Source organism: Notechis scutatus, chromosome 1 (assembly GCF_049901735.1).
Source record: "Notechis scutatus isolate UNSWTSFEM ecotype Mainland chromosome 1, rNotScu1.2, whole genome shotgun sequence".
Classification (NCBI taxonomy): Eukaryota; Metazoa; Chordata; class Lepidosauria; order Squamata; family Elapidae; genus Notechis; species Notechis scutatus.
The window spans coordinates 340,802,589-340,821,447 of record NC_142009.1 but is presented as its reverse complement, the minus strand read 5'-3'; the positions used below and the strand labels follow the sequence as shown (position 1 = coordinate 340,821,447).

The 18,859-nt window shown below is 37.4% G+C and overlaps 1 protein-coding gene across 1 annotated transcript in view; it reads left to right on the top strand.

Moving 5' to 3' along the window:
- The first annotated feature begins 12,571 nt into the window (after positions 1-12,571).
- Positions 12,572-18,859, top strand: part of LOC148133636 (vomeronasal type-2 receptor 26-like) — a 28,698-nt gene continuing 22,410 nt past the window's right edge. Inside the window, exons 1-4 of the mRNA XM_087968042.1 lie at positions 12,572-12,736; positions 12,913-12,923; positions 14,243-14,534; positions 14,901-15,293. Coding sequence (XP_087824168.1) covers positions 12,572-12,736; positions 12,913-12,923; positions 14,243-14,534; positions 14,901-15,293 — 861 coding nt within the window. The remainder of the gene's footprint in view (positions 12,737-12,912; positions 12,924-14,242; positions 14,535-14,900; positions 15,294-18,859) is intronic.

The following is an 18,859-nucleotide window of genomic DNA, read 5'->3' as shown; positions in this document are numbered from 1 at the left end:
CATCACTCTGATGGAATTGTCTGGCCTACAGAGGTGAGCTTGAAGATTCAGTCTCTCCTGGGGATGCACAACTTCCTAACTAAATTATTGAATCAGGAAGTAACATGACAGCATGACATTTGGTGAAAAACCTGCTTTTCATGTAAGACGTTTGAGGCCTGATTTGTGTCAGGATTGGAAAGAACTTCTTGTAACTCAGTTGACCATTAGAGTAGGCAACAGTGATTTCTAAGGACCATTCCCATTGTAGAATCACACACAGGACTCAAAATCCAATGATTGAAGCTCAGTGTAGTTTTTTTTTTAAAAAAAATTAATAGTGTGCACTGGAGGATTTAAACATTTAAACAATTCAAGAGAGATGGAGTGAATGATACAGTCATACCTGTAGACAGGCAATAGAAGATGTAAGCATAGATATTCATAATTGGTAAATTCAATAAAAATTACAATATTGTATTGTATTAATAAAAAAACATCAGTTACATGCAACAGAAACATTGCTAAATCATACTAACCAAGTTCTTTAGCATAATTTATTCTAAGTTTCTATTTTGCTAACACATTCTGATTCTTCCAAGAACTTCTTTTCTTCACACACTGTTCAGTTGGATTCTCATGATTTACTGTTTCATAAAAGCTGTAGCTCAATGAGTCTTCCTTTGCATGCCAAAATCTGTGCTCCAATCTCCTGCATCACAGGTGGGTCTGTAGTTCCACTGAACTGAATCTCCCAGGAGCTGTTCCTGGTTTCTGGTAGACTCTAGTGAACTATGTCTGAAGATGGAAAGAGAATGTGGAAGTGTATAAATCAAGATGATTTGATCATCTCAGGTACTTCTCTTTTCTCCTTCAGAAGGTGCCCTTTGCCAGGTGTAGCATGAAGAGGTACAGTCTTACCTTTAACCAATAGAAGATGTCAGCACAGATATTCAAAATTGGCAAAACTCAAGTTACTTCCCAGCTATTCTACTGTTACTATCCTCAATAAAAAAGTATTATCTTAATTAAAAAAATATATCAGTTACTTGCAACTGAAACATTGGTAAAGTCTACTGGAAAATGAGTTCTTTAAGGCTGCCTCAGTTAGCACACATTTCTTTTATGTTTCTATTTTGCTAACACACTTTGACTTCAACTTGGTTTCTTCACACCATTCACTTGGATCCTTGTGTTTCATTGTTTCATAAAAGCTATAGCTCATTGTTATGAGTCTTCCTTTCCATGCCAGTGTCCTAATTTCAATCTCCAGCATCCACTGGTGGGTCAGGAATGCCACTGAACTGAATCCCACAGGAGCTGTTCTTGCTTTCTGATAGACCATGGTGGACCCTGTCTGAAGATGGACACAGAATGTGGAAATGGGTAAAATAATAATATTCAATGCTTGAGCTGTCTACAGTATTTCTCTTTTCTAATTTAGAAGGTTCCCTTCAGCATGTGTGGCATGAAGAGGTGCCATGCAGGAGAAAGGAGGAGTGTTTCAGAGGGCAAGCAGGTTTGCTGCTACCAATGTGCCCTTTGTCCAGATGGGAGCTTTTCTGAACAGACAGGTAGGGTATACTTCAAATACAGATCTTCCAGAACAAGTGAACCATTCCCTGAATTAAAATATTGATTTTTTTTAAATCATTGTGCATATAATTGATAGTCTTCAAAGTTTCAGGTTACAACTTATGGATTTTCCTTGATCACTTTCCCCCCCTTTTCAGAATGCTTGTGTCAACTCATAAAACCTTCCTTTGCCTGTTTAAGTAGCCATTAAAAAGTGGGGGAGGAAATCTGGAAGAGCAGTGCAGCAGTTTGAAAGTGAAAGTACATTTCAATTCTTATCTTTAAAAAAAAAAAGCTAAAATACCAGAGCTTTTGCCTGTAAAAATATTTAATTGGAGAACGTGATTGATGACACCCAGCCCATGAAGGTGCTCAGTTGGAGAATCTGATTTATGACACACCCAGTTGGAGGGGGGGAAACAGGATCACAGGGGACTGTCAATGACCTAGGCCAGAGTTGGCTTCATACAGAGCAGTGCCAGTATGTCATCTCTAATAAATCCTTTGCAGTTGTTTGAAGTTTGGCTCGAGAATTATGGTTTAATGAGGGCGATTGCTGGAATCCTGGCAGCTTGGTGCATAATTGTATATTCTTCTCCCTGTAACCTATTTCTTTATAAATCACTTTGGATCAGGAAAAGAGACCATTTCCTCTCATGAGTGAGGAAAACCATCATTTTGACATTGAAAGCCACAGAAGTCATGGAAGTTCCCAGTGAATGGAAAGTACCTTTTTTTCACAGCAAACTGATCTGGACAGCTAGAGATGAATAGATGGATGTTGTTGGCAAATGTATCCCTGGATTATTAATAGTAAAGAAGGATTGGCCTTTTTTGATCCACCATGAAATACACAATGGTTCACCTCCATTGGAGGCTGTCCAAGGGGACACTCATGCCACCTCTGAAAGTGAGATAATACACATGGCTGATGACTCTTAAATGCTTACATAAAAACTCTTGATTTCAGATGCAGCTGAATGTGATCCTTGCCCAGAAGACCAATACCCCAACAAGGCTAAGGTCCACTACATTCCCAGGAAGCTCCACTTCCTTGCCTATCAAGACCCCTTGGGATATGCTTTAGCTTCTTTAGCTATTTTCTTTCCGCTGATCACAATTGCTATCCTGGTGATTTTCTATAAACATCATGACACACAGATTGTCAAGGGCAACAAACAAGATCTAACCTACATCCTCCTGGTTTCCCTCCTGCTCTGCTTCATCTGCTCCTTCCTCTTCATTGGAAAATCCAGGAAGCTCACCTGTCTCTTTCGACAAACTGCTTTTGCCATTCTCTTTTCCATTGCAGTTTCCTCTGTCTTAGCAAAAACTGTCATGGTTGTTCTGGTCTTCATGGCCACCAAACCAGGGAACAAAGCAAGAAGGTTCTTAGGAAAACCATTGACCAACTCCATTGTCTTAGCCTGTCCCCTGGACCAAGCAGTATTTTGTGCCATTTGGCTGGCAACTTCTTCTCTATTTCTCAACTTGGACTTCCACTCCTTGTTTGGAGAGATCATTTTAGAATGTAAGGAAGGTTCATCTTCAATGTTTTATGTGGTCCTTGCCTACTTGGGTTTTTTGGCCCTTGTCAGTTTCATGGTGCCATTTCTAGCTAGGAAATTGCCTGACAGTTTTAATGAAGCTAAGTTCATTACTTTCAGCATGCTGATCTTTTGCTGTGTTTGGATCAGCTTCCTCCCCACTTATCTTAGCACCAAAGAGAAGTCCATGGTGGCTGTGGAGATCTTCTCCATCTTGGCCTCTGGCGCTGGTCTCTTGGCTTGCATCTTTTTCCCCAAATGCTTCTTTATCCAATTGAGGCCCAATCTGAATCGTAAAGAGAATATAATGAGGCAGACGAATTGCTGATTTATGTGGAATTTGTGTGCTGTGATTTTGGGAGATTTTTGTATTCAATCTGATTTTTAAAATAAACCATGACAATGCAAGAAAATGTTGTCCACCAAATAATTGGAAATAACATGATTTGATCAATCACAAAATATATGTTAATCAGCAACAATAACCCATCCTTTTATTCTTCATTCTTTCTGATTGTCCCCAGTGAGATCCCAATAATCAAGATAGATGTAATCTATAATATTAAATATGTGGATATTAGTTCCCAGCAGGACAGTTTCTCAGTTTATTTAATTTAATCCAGAGTCCTTAAAAAAATTCTGGTTGGGTTCATTATTCATGTTGATAAACATGTTCTCAAAGCATGTTGTGAATAAGATGCTAGAATTAATAAATTAATTAATTAATATGGATACAAAGATGAAATTGCAGGAAAGGGGAAAGGTAAAACTATTAAACTATTGTTTTATTGCTTTATTCTTTATTCCACACTGTGGATTCCTGAAGGAATGCTGGAAAAAACCTGAGCTCCCTTACTTATAGTTATTTGAAATCCCTGACCAATGAATATGAATCCTTATATCATCTGTTGCTTATGTGTTAGTCTCCCCTGCTTTTCTTAGATAAATATGAGTGTATCAGTTAGTTGGGCAGACTCTCTTCATATTTGGAGGGAGTTCTGCTAGCACATGCTAGTTAATAAATACTTGATTATGTGTTTTGGGACATCTGTTTGATTCCTCAAAGTGCCTCCATTTTTATTACCCCACCCCAGTGGTGGGATTCAAACTTTTTTACTTCCGGTTCTGTGGGCATGGCTTGGTGGGCATGGCAGAGGAAGGAGTTGATATTTGCTGGTTCTCCAAACTACTCAAAATTTCCACTACCAGTTCTCCAGAACTGATCAGAACTTGCTGAATACCACCTCTGCCCCACCCAGTACAGAGGTTTATTGTCAGAGCATTTGCATTATGACTACTATTATGAGACAACCCAGGAGCAAAACACAGCACACAGAGACTTAGACATTTAACTGTGGTTTATATACAAGACATACAGAAATATACTTGGCAGGCAAAATACCTTACAAGCAATCGATCTTCTTCTTAACTCTACACAAAGAACTCTGCAATGGATACAGAACACAAGGAGAGAGTAACACACCCTCTAATGGCTGCCTTATATAAACACCTCTTAAAGTGGTAGAACCCATCCTCAGTCTTAAAGAGACAGTACCAAAGCTGATTCATCTTCAATTGCATCAGCCCTATATTGCATCACCATACTCTGGTCGGCTCTTAAATCCCAAGACCTTAACATTTATGATGAGTGATAGTAAATTTCCCACAAAAGTTGACAAAGAAGAAAGTCCACTTCATAAGAAAAGCAGGGCATACTGCTTCTGGCTCTAACTAGTTTTTAGATAACACTCCTGTAGAGTTTAAGGCAGCCTGACATCTGGAGAAATCCTCCTGTCTATTGTTAAGAACCATTGGAGGAACTTCCGGCTTGCCAGGCTTCGGTGGCAGCAGGGATCCGCGATTCCGTGCGGTTCCTGCTGCGCTCGCTGCCTTGGTGCCTCCGATCCAGACGGATTTGGAAGATATAGCTGCCCCGTAGAGGCAGCTGAAGATAGGGGGATCCGGACAGGGGTTTGGGGGTGTCGCAGACCCCTCTCCAGCCGGCTAAACCCCCTTTTCCCAAGGCGGTGTAGCGGCGGTCAGCAATGGCCGCCACAAAGAAGCCTGCAGCTGGACAACATTGTGCAGGAGGAAGAAAGTGAAAGTTTTTCTTTGGCTGAACCGGGACAATGAGGAACCTTCAAAAACCTGGAAATTTGATTTTTGACTGCTACATTGTTTCCCAGAAAGATTGCAAGCGGCGGAAGAAAGTTTTGAAAGGGAAAGTTATTTTTTCTCACTCTCCTTCCCTACGGAAATAGCTGATGGAAATCTGAAAAACCTGCTTGGGCATAAAAGGTAAATAAACCTAAAAATTAAAGCCAAGGGGATAAAAGATTTTGGAACATTGGAATTTAAAATTAAATTTTACTGCTATAAGTGGGAAGGAAGAGGTAAAAAACTTATCCTAAGATTCCATTGAAGAAGACCGCTTAGAGTTTATAAGACTTAGAAATAAGTGGCAATAAGGCTTCCAAAAAATCATTTTGAAATTGTAATTGAACTTTACCCCAGGAAGAGAAATTAAACAAAGAAGAAGAAGAAGAAAGTGTTAATGAAATAGTTTGTTCTGATTTGGACTGCTTTGTGACTTTGGGATCTTTGGGCAATTATTTTTTGAAAGACTAAAAACATTTGGGTTGCTTTTAAAATAATAATAATAATAGAAAATGGCATTATCAGTTGAAGAACTACAAATGGAATATCAAAAGTTACAAGAAGAGGAGCAAGAAGGCAAGGGCTCTTCTGGATCTATTTCTCACTTTTTGGAAATGGCGATTTTTACTTACCAAGAAATACAACAACAAAAGGACTGGGATGATGAAGAAGAAGAAGCCATCTTTAATGGACAAAAAATCATAGTTGAGGAAAAGAAAAATGGGGGAGTGAAAATGGAGAATTCAGAACTTTAAAAAGCAACCAGGAAAGGGAAAAATAAGATGAAAAATCGATACAATGTCAGAAAGCAACATAAAAGAGAAACACAACAGAGAGAGAAGATTAAGAGAGTGGAATTTGAGAGATGGGGGGAGATTAGAATTGATAAGAAAGGAAGGGGGAAAGGAAAGAGAAGCCATAAAGGTTTAAAACAAGATGCTAAAAAACAGATTTTTTTCAGAGATAAAGGGTAAAAGTTATTTAAAAAATTTATGATTTTGCAAAAGTACATAAGATTGTATAGTAGATATTAGTATTTGAAATTGAGTTAGAAAATTGAACTATTATATGAGTTAATAATGCATTAAAGGGAATGTATAAAATGTTAATAATAGAGTTTAATATTTTATGGAATATTGTTTTTATTATATTATAAACTCAATTCCTTTTCTATTTTTGTTTTATTATTCTAAAATGTAGTATTTAGAATGTACTAAGCAAAATCAGCGTGGAAAGTATGTATTATTCCAAGTGTTAAATTTAGGGGAAAGATAGAGAACGGACAAAGGATACAAGTATAATTATTTAAATTGAGACGAAATAAATATAATAGAATTAAGAGAGTGAATAGAGCAGAGAAAATATATAGAAAATACAGAATGCCAAATAAGATATGAAATAGTATATTAAGTGAGCATGAATTTGATTTATGTCTGTACAAAAAGAGGTAACCCGGGGTAAACCGCTTTCCAAAAAGAAGTTTTATGTATTTATGTTTTGTGTTTTGTTTGTCTATGTCTGAATTAATCAAATTTTAGAAGAATGTAAGAAGAACATTGGAAGAGAATAATGAAATTGTAAATAAGACAGATGGATATAAAGAATATATATAATCTAAGGCAAAAGAAATATAATTGAATAGTAGAAGGAAAGGGAGAAATAAAGAGAAGTTGGGATAACATATGAAGTTGAATAGATAAGATAAATATATACATTAAATTGTGTTTGTATGGAAATGTGATAATTTGGAATTATTCTGTCTTTAAATAAGATGTTTTATTGGTTTCTTCAGAAAAGATGCCTTATGTTATTACATTCTACGTTTAGTTTGTTTATGTATTGTTTCTTAAATATTAATAAAATTTGTTTAAAAAAAAAAAGAACCATTGGAGAAGTTGGGAACTAACTTTATTTTCCCTGCCATGTGGGTATAAATAAACCAGCAATTCCATCCAATCATGTGTTTGATTACTCACATTTGCAAGAGTACACCTGACTGTCATGTGGCACCATTGTTAGGGTTTTTGGGAATTAACCCCTAGAAGAGTATTGCAGCAGTAGTCAAGCCAGGCAGCCAAAGGAGAGCGGAAGGGCCCCAGAGTATACACACACTGAACACAAACACTGTTTGTAGTTTAAATAGTTTTTAATCCAGTTAGAGTTTAAGCATTGTCATTCAGTCCATTAAGTCATTCACAGTATTTCCATCCAGTAAGACTCACTAGTATAGTCCAAGTTAAGAGTCCTTGCAATATCTTTATCAGCCGATAAAGACATCTTCTCCTCCTCCGGTTTCACTCTCCAGAGAAACAAACGCTGGATATTCAGCAAACAGTAGCAAACAATAACAGTTCAGTCACAGGCACTCACAGTCAGTAATCACAGTTAGTCGCAGCAACACACAGTTACAGTTACAGCCAGTTACAGCCAGCCAGTAAACTTTCCAGCTTCTAATGCTTCCTTATATTGTAACTTCTAACCGCACCCTTAATCGGCTAATTGCCTGCTGCATTGTGCTTAAAGTGATAAGCACTTAAACCATGATATCTAAGTTTTATATATTTATTCACCCAAACCATATTTGGTATCAATGTTATACCTAACATACTCCCCTTTTGGGTGAAATAAATATATAATACCTTTACAATCTTATCCCATATTTTTCACAACTCTCCTGGTGCTTACTGGCACCTTGGGCTTTAGTAAAATTATCAGCTAAATTGTCCTCCGACATACAGTACTCTAGCTGAATCATCTTACTTCTTACAGATTGTCTCACGTTTAGGTATCTTAGATCTGTATGCTTGCTCCTTGTTTTTACTCCAATATTTGTGGCCATTTGAATTGCTGCCTGATTATCTTCATGTATAATTATAGGATAATCCACAGTTATACCTATATCAATTAACATTTGTTTATACATTATTAATTCTGTACATAACAATGATAAACAGGAGAATTCTGCCTCCATAGTAGACAAACTTATATGCTGTTGTCTAATTGACTTCCAGCCTATTAATGTATTACCCAGCATTATGGCTGTTCCTGAAGTCGACTTTCTAGTGTCTCTTTCTGATGCAAAGCTAGCATCTGCATAAGCACTCAAAATTAAATCACCCTTTGGTTCTAAATACAATGAATAATTCATTGTCTTTTTAAGATATCTTAATATCCTCTTAGCTGCATTCCAGTGTCTTTCACATGGTGCAGAATTGAATCTAGCCAACTGATTCACACAGTACGATATATCTGGTCTAGACCAATTACTAATATAACTCAAACTACCAATTAAAGATTGATAAATCACCTTATCAAACTCCGGGCTTTGTACATCAGTGTTGCTAAACTCCTGACTCATTGGAGTCTTAGCTGGCTTACAAAGCTCCATCTTGTAATCTTTTAGTAATTTGCTTATCTTATCTTCCTGAGATATCTTAAAACCTTTCCGTGTTTTCTTTATATTCAAACCGAGATACTTCTTTATCTCCCCTAATTGCTTGATCTTTATTCTCTTTCCTAATGATGTTATTATTTTATTTGCTTCATCATTAGTTTCAGTTATCAATGCAATATCATCTGTGAATAGTAATAATAATGATACTTTCCCATTTGTCTCCCTCTTAAACAGACATGGATCGGCTAAACCAGTTTTAAATCCTATATTGTCTAGTTCCTTTACAATATACTGGTTCCATTCATAGCCTGATTGTTTAAGACCATAGAGGCTTTTCTTTAACAACCAACAATCATTATTATCCTTATTTTCACTTTTAATACCAACAGGTTTTTTCATATAAATAATATGTTTTAATGGGGCGTGCAAGTAAGCAGTTTCCACATCTAGATGGTTAACTATATAGTTTTTACTAGCTGCCCACACTAAAGCTGCCCTCAAGGTTGCTGCCTTAAGACTAGGTGCAAACACCTCATCGTAGTCATTAGCATTCTGCCTAAAACCTTGGGCTACTAACCTTGCCTTATGGATTAAATTACCATCTTTATCTATTTTTACCTTAAATATCCATTTGCAGCCAATGGATTTCTTTCCTACAGGTAATTTGGCATTTTCATACACCTTCATATCACTTAATGAATTTAGTTCCTTATTCATTGCTGCATACCATCTTTCTTTTTCCTTAGTAGGATACTTTTTAATTTCTTCTACAGAATTAGGAACTTGATTAATCTGGCACACTGTGTTAGCCTGGTACCTATCAGGCGGTCTAGATATACGTGTAGTTCTTCTGGGAATTACAGGGCTTACAGGAGGACTTTGTTGAACTACTACCTGTTCATCTTCCTCATCCTGTTCAGCTATTGAATCTGTTTCTTCCTTTATGGGCACTTTCTCATCCTGTATTTGTCTCTTTACTTTATTTTTAAAGTTACAGGGATAACTAATGGGATTTCTATAGGATTCAATAATTACATCTTTATTGGCATCCTGTTCTACTTTCTCCCATCCTTCATGTTCTAGAAATTGGGCACTAGCACTACATAACACTTTAGATGTGCCTTTCTCCCAAAATCTATATGCCCTATGGTTTGCCTGATAACCAACGAAGAAAAATCTTTTAGCTCTATGTTGCCCTTTTTTTCTGAGTTGTGCAGGAATATGCACCCATGCTGGTGCACCAAATGTGTGCAGGTAACTTAGATCAGGTTTCCTGCCATGCCACCTGGTAAATGGAATTTCACCTGTTGTTGTATTAACAACGTTGTTCAATATGTTATTAGCACACATTGTAGCCTCCCCACAAAGAATCAGGTAACCCAGAATCATTTAACATTGTTCTAACCATTGCCTGTAGTGTTTGGCCTCTTCTTCTTTCAATAAAAGCGTTATGTTCTGGCCTGTATGGAGCAGACTTCTTATGCTCTATTCCAGCTATCTTAAGTCTGTTCTGGAATTTGTTATTAATAAATTCCGTGCCATTATCTGTCACCAGGGTTATCAGTTGCCGTTTAGACTTTCTTTCAGCAAACCTAAGCCAATTGAAAAAATGTTGATATGTTTCAGTTTTGCTTTTCATTAAATAGCAAAACCCATATCTAGAATAATGGTCCATAATGCTCAGTATATATCTAGCACCCCCCATACTGGGTTTCTTTGGACCTATTATGTCTGCAAATACTACTTCTAAAGGTTCTTTTGTTTTGAAACCATTTAGCCTATTTGCAGGCAATACCTTGCTCTTATCTTCACAGCAAACATTACAACGCAAATATTTATCACAAGGTTTTAACCTTATTCCTTCAGATAACTCAACTGTACGTTTTAGCATTTTAAAATTTACATGCCCCAAACGCCTATGCAATAAATGGATACATTCTTCATGAGGCTTTATATTATTAAATACAGTTTGAGCCTCCCCTTTCTTACTATTATCTAAGACATATAATGTTCCATTTAAAGCTGCAGTTACCCTTTTGTTATCTTTTTCAATTATGCAATTATTATCCTTAAAAGTAATTACATAACCTAATTTATCTAATACCCTTACTGAAAGCAAATTAAACTTTAGTTGCGGTACATACAACATTTTTATATCCTGGTTTATGTACAGACAACGTGCAAAACCTTGACCTTTAGCTTTCAGTTTCCAGCCATTTGCAAGAGATATATGTTGAGAACTTGTAGACATTTTTATAAATTTTGTCTTATCTCTTGTGATGCAGTGGGATGCGCCACTGTCAACCACCCATAAATTATTCTTCACATCAGAGTTGCCAAACGTGGCTAGTTCAAATGCTTTCTTTGGCTTTTTTACATTCTGGCTTTTTCTCTTTTTGCAGAACTTTGCCAAATGTCCTCTGCCTCCACAATTAAAACACTTTTTAATTGTGTATGCTGTTGAAGATAAATTCTCTTCTTCCAGGTGCTTTACTTTGCTTTGCTGGTTTCTTTCAAGCTTTGAAGATAATTTCTCTTCTTTCTTATCTTCTCTCAGCTCGTCACGCTCACGCCTTCTTCTGGCTTCTTCTAGTAGCCTGCCTGTAATCTCGGTTAATGAGAGGCTTTCTTTTGGCAATACTTCTAACGAAGTCACATAGTCATCATAGCTTTGATCTAATGAAGATAATATTATGTAGACTTGTTGCAGTTCATTAAATATAAGTTCTTTTTCTTGCAAATCTTGAAAAATGCTCTTCATACAGTTTAAATGAACTAACATATCTCCATTCCTCTGAAGATGCGTTCGAAAAAGCTTCCGTGTAAGATTTATATGTGCTCCTACACTGTCCCGAACATAAATCTTCCTGAGGTTCTCCCAGCAGTTTGCAGCATTTTCTTCTCCACGAATATGGACAAGCTGCTGATCACAGAGAGTCAGTCCTATGATGCATAAAGCCTGCTCATTCTTCAGTTTAAAGTCTTGTAACTTTTCTTTATCATCATCATTAGCAGGATCCCAGCTACTCACATCTGGTGGGTTTTCTATAATGTCCCACAATCCTTCTCTGCGTAGAAGTAAACTACATTTCATTGACCATGAAACATAGTTTGTTCCATCCAGCCTGGATATCATGGACAGTTGTAACAAATTTACTTGTGCCATTACTCTTCAGATATTTTGACTATTTTAAACTAATTAAAACAGTTTGTTTTTACAGTAATGTGCAACTCACACCAACTCTCTCTGCTATATCCTGGTTAGTTAGACTATGCTGCTGGGCCCATAACCAATGTTAGGGTTTTGGGAATTAACCCCTAGAAGAGTATTGCAGCAGTAGTCAAGCCAGGCAGCCAAAGGAGAGCGGAAGGGCCCCAGAGTATACACACACTGAACACAAACACTGTTTGTAGTTTAAATAGTTTTTAATCCAGTTAGAGTTTAAGCATTGTCATTCAGTCCATTAAGTCATTCACAGTATTTCCATCCAGTAAGACTCACTAGTATAGTCCAAGTTAAGAGTCCTTGCAATATCTTTATCAGCCGATAAAGACATCTTCTCCTCCTCCGGTTTCACTCTCCAGAGAAACAAACGCTGGATATTCAGCAAACAGTAGCAAACAATAACAGTTCAGTCACAGGCACTCACAGTCAGTAATCACAGTTAGTCGCAGCAACACACAGTTACAGTTACAGCCAGTTACAGCCAGCCAGTAAACTTTCCAGCTTCTAATGCTTCCTTATATTGTAACTTCTAACCGCACCCTTAATCGGCTAATTGCCTGCTGCATTGTGCTTAAAGTGATAAGCACTTAAACCATGATATCTAAGTTTTATATATTTATTCACCCAAACCATATTTGGTATCAATGTTATACCTAACAACCATGACCCATTAAGACTCATACTACCTGAACTATGAAACAGGCTGAACTCCTGGCTGAACTTTCTGTGCAGCTGCTCAGTTTCATGGAATTGAATTTGTCACTTCGTTTCACACTACTCTCAAGTTCAGCTGCCCTGTGGATTAGCAACAAGAGACACAAACGTGTTTTTCCTCTTCTGATGAAGAAACGAAATGGAGTGAGGTTCCTTGCAATTATCAGAAGAGCAGTATTTCTTAATACATCCCCCGTGGATTTCAAGCCATGAAAAAGATAAAAACCTGCTTTCAAAAATATCACCTCACCTTGTCTTCAAAGAGCTAACTCCTGGGTTTGAAGATATTCAGCTGCCCTTAATTTTCTGTTTGCTCACAGCCCAAACACAGGTAAGAGGAAGCGTATTTGATATATTTACCCTGAAGCCATCCAGGTGACATGCCCTGGGTTTATCTGCTAAAACTCTGGTAATATTTAAAGTGATACCTGCAATTCAGCTTCTGCATAATCTTGATTTCTGATCTAGGAGGGAAACTAACAAGAATGATTTGGCTGCCTTTCCTACTGTTGCTGCTCTTCCGGTTCCTGCATCCAATTATTGCTCAGAAAATGCAAACCCTTTGTGTGCTGCCACAACGTTACAAGATTCCAGAATATTATTACAGGCCTGGTGATCTCATTATTGGGGGGAATTTGCACCTGGGGAACTACTGGAACCCTTTCTTGGACTTTAACAAAGACCCATACCCATTTTCTCTCCCATATTTGTAAGTTATACTTGGAGGACAAATAACTGTGATTGTTTGCTGTTTGGTCAGAAATATTTATTCTTGTGCTATTTGAACTTCCCAGAATAGTTCAAATCTTTGTGCTTTTCTCAATAAAGAGCCAGTTTGATTAGAATAGAATAACAGAGTTGGAAGGGACCTTGGAGGTCTTGAAGCCCTACACCACTTCAGACAAATGGACAACCAATCTCTTTTTAAAAACTTCCAGTGTTGAAGCATTTACAACTTCTGTAGGCAAGTTGCTCCACTGATTAATTGTTCTAACTGTCAGGAAATTTCTCCTTAGTTCTAGTTTTAATCAAGTTCAAGCTTTTCTCCTTGATTAGTTTCCACCCATTGCTTCTTGTCCTCTCCTCAGGTGATTTGGAGAATAGTTTGAATTAACTGATTAAATAGGCTGGATTTTCAATCTTTCCAGAACTCTTTATCAGGAAGACAATAAACCACATAAAGAGTAAGAAAGGACAACACTTTAGGAATTTTACTAGCCTAGTGAAGAAGTTGATGAAGACATTAATTGGGACATAAAGTCATAATAGGAGACTCAAAGAAAACAGCAACACTTTTCCAGTGTGAGGTACTGCACAAAATGCAAAATTCCATTTTGGAATCAGCAGTGCTTATGACCAATGGCCCTCAATAAATGTGTGATGTATTTTCCACTGATGTCTTCTGCACAGCAATAGTTGCCAAATTGAGATGCAAATTGATTAGGTTGCTTGAGGAGAAAGCTGGTAGGATTACAGGCACTGAAGCAAAGAGAAGAAGGGAGGGATGATAAAGGAATATAAAATGGTCCATGATGTGGACAGACAGGCATTTCTCCATTGTCAAAAATCCATTCAAGTTTAACAATAAGCATCTTTAAAAAAAACCACTGACATTTGTGGCAATGTTTCACAATGTTTCTCTCACTGCAGACCCACACCCAACAACTACCAACAGTTCATGGCCTTGGTATTTGCAGTGACAGAGATCAACCAGGACCTGGTTCTCCTCCCCAACATCACTCTGGGCTTCAACATGTATGACAATGCCAATTGGAAGAGGAGGGTTTCTTTCATCAGCCTCATTCTGCTCTCCACCCGTGACCAAATGGTTCCAGGTTACAAATGTGACCAGCAAGACACTCTCTTTTCTATTATTGGAGGTGACCAGTCCCAATTTTCAATGTTGATGGCCTCCATCTTCAGCATCTTCAAAGTCCCACAGGTAAGGGGGCTTCTTTACATACATTTATGGAGTAGACAAACTACAGAAGCACACATAGACATCCAAGATGGAACCATAGAAGGTGGGACATCAATAGCATATGACATAGTGAATTGATGCTACAGCTGGATTCATTTTTTTATTTTATGAGTCAAGATATAACCTCTATGAGATATATAATGTAATATTTCTGTACTTGTCAAGAAGAATTCCCTTTTAATATAATAGAAGTGTGGGTTCTCTTTGCATTCGTTCAAAATGACTCAGATTGATTGATGGAGTCAATAAACTACAGAATGGGAAATCCTTAAATTCACATCAGTCTTTACGTTTGTCTTTTAAAGATGATTTTCATTTTTTCCCCAGCTCAGTATTGGCTTTGAGTACATTCAGGGAGACCGAAGAGTTTATCCTTCCTCCTTCCGAATTAATCCCAAAGAATTTCCTCAATTTCTGGGTTTAGTCCAGCTGCTCCTGTATTTCCAGTGGAACTGGGTTGGGTTTATTGCCTCTGAAAGTGAGAGGGGAGAAGAATTCATCTCAACTCTGAGGCCAATGCTCATGGAGAAGGAGATCTGCCTGGCCTTCACTCAAATGGCAAAAGAGGATATTTCTGATGCAGAGGTGTATGAATTCACTTCACATTCAGAGATATGGGCTAATGTTGAAGTTATTCTTTCCTTTGGAGAACCTGACATTGTCCAAAAATTTCTTTTGGCTCTGAATTTTCAGTCATTTGGTAAAAGTCCATGTCCAAAAGTTTGGATCTTAACTTCATACTGGAAACCACATACAACCCATCTTCTATATCAAAGTAAAGCCCTAAAGCACTTGCATGGGTCTTTGCATTTGAAGGACCACAGCGGCGATATCTCAGAATTCAGACATTCCCTTTACTCTTTAAACCCTTTCAACCCACAAGGAGATAGGATTCTCCTACGGTGGTGGGAAAAGGTTTTTGGCTGTAAGTTCTACAAACCAGGTGACTATTTTGTAAAATGGATAAAATACTGTACAAGAAGAGAGAAATTATGGAATCTGCCCACCTATGTGTTTCAAACAAGCATGACAGGTGAAAGTTACAATGTCTACAATGCCATTTATGCTGTGGCACATGCACTACATACCATGTGTGAATCAGGAGTGAGACCAACTATGAAGAAGCTTGGAAAAAGGATCTCAAATGTTCAGTCATGGCAGGTAATCTCTGTCACTTTTTATTCATGTCCATAGTTCTTATAGAGGAAACTTACTGTGTGTATTTTGAAATATTCATTAAATACAGCATCTGGATGCTACCTTATTAGTGTACTTCACAAGAGATGAGAATAGCAATTATTATTTTAAAAAAATCTGTTTTTAGTAGAATGCATATTTGAAAACAGCAGAGGGAGGAAAAGGGAAGAGCTGTAAGCCAGTTGTCTGTAAGATCAATAGAAGAAATAGCTTCTTTTTAAATTATATATATATATATATATATATATATATATATATATATATATATATATATATATATATATATATATATATATATCTTTGGTTATTCGGGTTTTCTCCCGCGTAAGATTCAAAGTATCTAGGCAACGTTTGATGAAGTCTCATTCATCATCTTCAGGCTTGCTTCTTCGGCTCTGTGCTTCTCAGAGAAGCAAGCCTGAAGATGATGAATGAGACTTCATCGAACGCTGCCTAGATACTTTGAATCTTACGCGAGAAAACCCGAATAACCAAAGATCCACATACAAATACCCGAGAACCTCAGAAATAAATATATATATATATATATATATATATATATATATATATATATATATATATATATATATATATATATATATTCTTTGGTTATTCGGGTTTTCTCCCACGTAAGATTCAAAGTATCTAGGCAACGTTTCGGCGAGGTCCCATTCGCCATCTTCAGGCTGGTGCTTTCAGCTCAGTGCCAGTGCAAGCAGTGTGTGACCGGAGCTGCCATCTCTCTATATATACAAGTGGTGGGGGATGGTGTGCTGGGCTGGTTGGCTGTGCTGCAGCCTCTTGATTGGTTGATGGAGTTGATGTTGGTATAATGGGCTGTGTAATGGCCTTTTGTTGTAGAGATATCCTGGATCTTGTGCTGTCATCTCCTGGGTCGTTAGCCTCTTGTGTTTTAACGGCTTGGGTAATGGGTTGTGTGATGGGCTTGTGAGTTCTTTTGTTGTGGTATCCTGGGTCTTGCGTTGTAATCTCCTGGGTCGTTTGTGTTTTGATCTCTTTTCGATTAGCCTCCTGTGTAGTAACAGCTTGGGTAATGGGTTGTGTGATGACCTTGTGAGATTTATTGCTGTGGTATCCTTGGTCTTGTGCTGTGATATCCTGGGTCATTTGCTGTGTTGTGACTTCTTGAGTTCTTGAGGTGTAATTTCTTGAGTTTTTTGATGTGATGTCCTGAGCGGGTGGCTGTGATGTAGCATTTTGGGTTTTTAATATGGCTTTGAGTTTGGGGTCTGGGTCTGTGTTCGTTTGGCTTCGAGTTCGTGGTCGTGCCACATCTTCATGGTGGGGGTCAGTTCGCTTCATGTATGGTTCAGAGGAGTTTGAAGTGGGTAGTGATGCAGCTGCAGTGCGGCTTCTGGTCTGTGGTCGTGTCTCATCTTCTGTGTGGGTGTGAGTCTGATTTTTACGTGGAAGTGTGGTGGTGGCATCTTGTGTGGCCCTCATGGGTGTGGGTCTGGTGTCATTTATCATGTTGGGTACTCGTCTGTTTACCCATTACCCAAGCCGTTAAAACACAAGAGGCTAATGACCCAGGAGATGATAGCACAAGATCCAGGATATCTCTACAACAAAAGGCCATTACACAGCCCATTATACCAACATCAACTCCATCAACCAATCAAGAGGCTGCAGCACAGCCAACCAGCCCAGCACACCATCCCCCACCACTTGTATATATAGAGAGATGGCAGCTCCGGTCACACACTGCTTGCACTGGCACTAAGCCGAAAGCACCAGCCTGAAGATGGCGAGTGGGACCTCGCCAAACGTTGCCTAGATACTTTGAATCTTACGCGGAGAAAACCCGAATAACCAAAGATCCATATATATATATATATATATATATATATATATATATATATATATATATATATATATATATATATATATATATATATATATATATATACTTTACAGTGGTTTCAGATTAAAAGTCTGACTCACAGACGGACACAATACAGAAGCCTGATGATGGCAGATGAGATTCTGCTGAAACGTTGCTACAACTTTAAAAGCACAACTATAATGACGTGGGAAAATACCCGAACAAAGCTGAAGGCCATACATGTAAGTACCGTGAAAACTTAAGAAAATATATATATATATATATATATATATATATATATATATATATATATATATATATAATGTTTTATTGAATTTCATAGCCTCTTATTTATTGTATACATTATTTACATTTCCTATTTTTATATCTATTATCTATCCAAATAAACCATGTTTCCCATAGTGCATTGTATTCTGTGTCTGTTTTCCCTTTTAATTCCATAGTTAATTTATCCATTTCCACACACTCAATTTTTTTATTATTATTAAGCCTTAAGGTGGTAGAGTTTTCCTTCCAGTACTGAGCATATGAAATTCTTGCTGCTGTTAATATATGTAATATAAGATATTTTATCTTTCTATTATAGTTTTTTATTATTCCTAAGAGGAATAATTCTGGGACAAAATCAATTTTGTTTTTAGTTAACTTTTCTAACCACGTTTGAATCATTTTCCAGTATTTTTTCACTTTGGGGCATGTCCACCAAGAATGAAAGAAGGTACCTTGTCGTTGTCCACATTTCCAACAATTTGGTTTTAAGTAAATCTTAGCCAGTCTTGAAGGTGCCAAATGCCAATGATAGAACATTTTATGTTGGTTTTTCTTATATGCCACCGATTTTGTTATTTTATAATTCACATTCCAAATCTTTTCCCATTCTTCCAGATCAATAGTATGTCCAACGTTCCTACCCCATGCAACCATTGCTCCTTTCACAATTTCTTCTGGTCTTTCAAATTCTAATAAATGTTTATATAACTTTGATAATAATTTCTCATCTGGGCCAATCAAGATTTTATCTAATTTTTTGTATTTCATTATCTATTCCAAATTCCTTTTTTCCCCCTCCTTTGCTGGTACTTTGCTTGTGTGGAGTGACCATTCAAAGTTACAATGGCACTGAAAAAAGTGACTTATGACCATTTTTCACACTTACGACTGTTGAAGCATCCCCACAGTCATGAGAGGCCAGGCAAGAAGATGTGCACCTCAATGTGAGTGA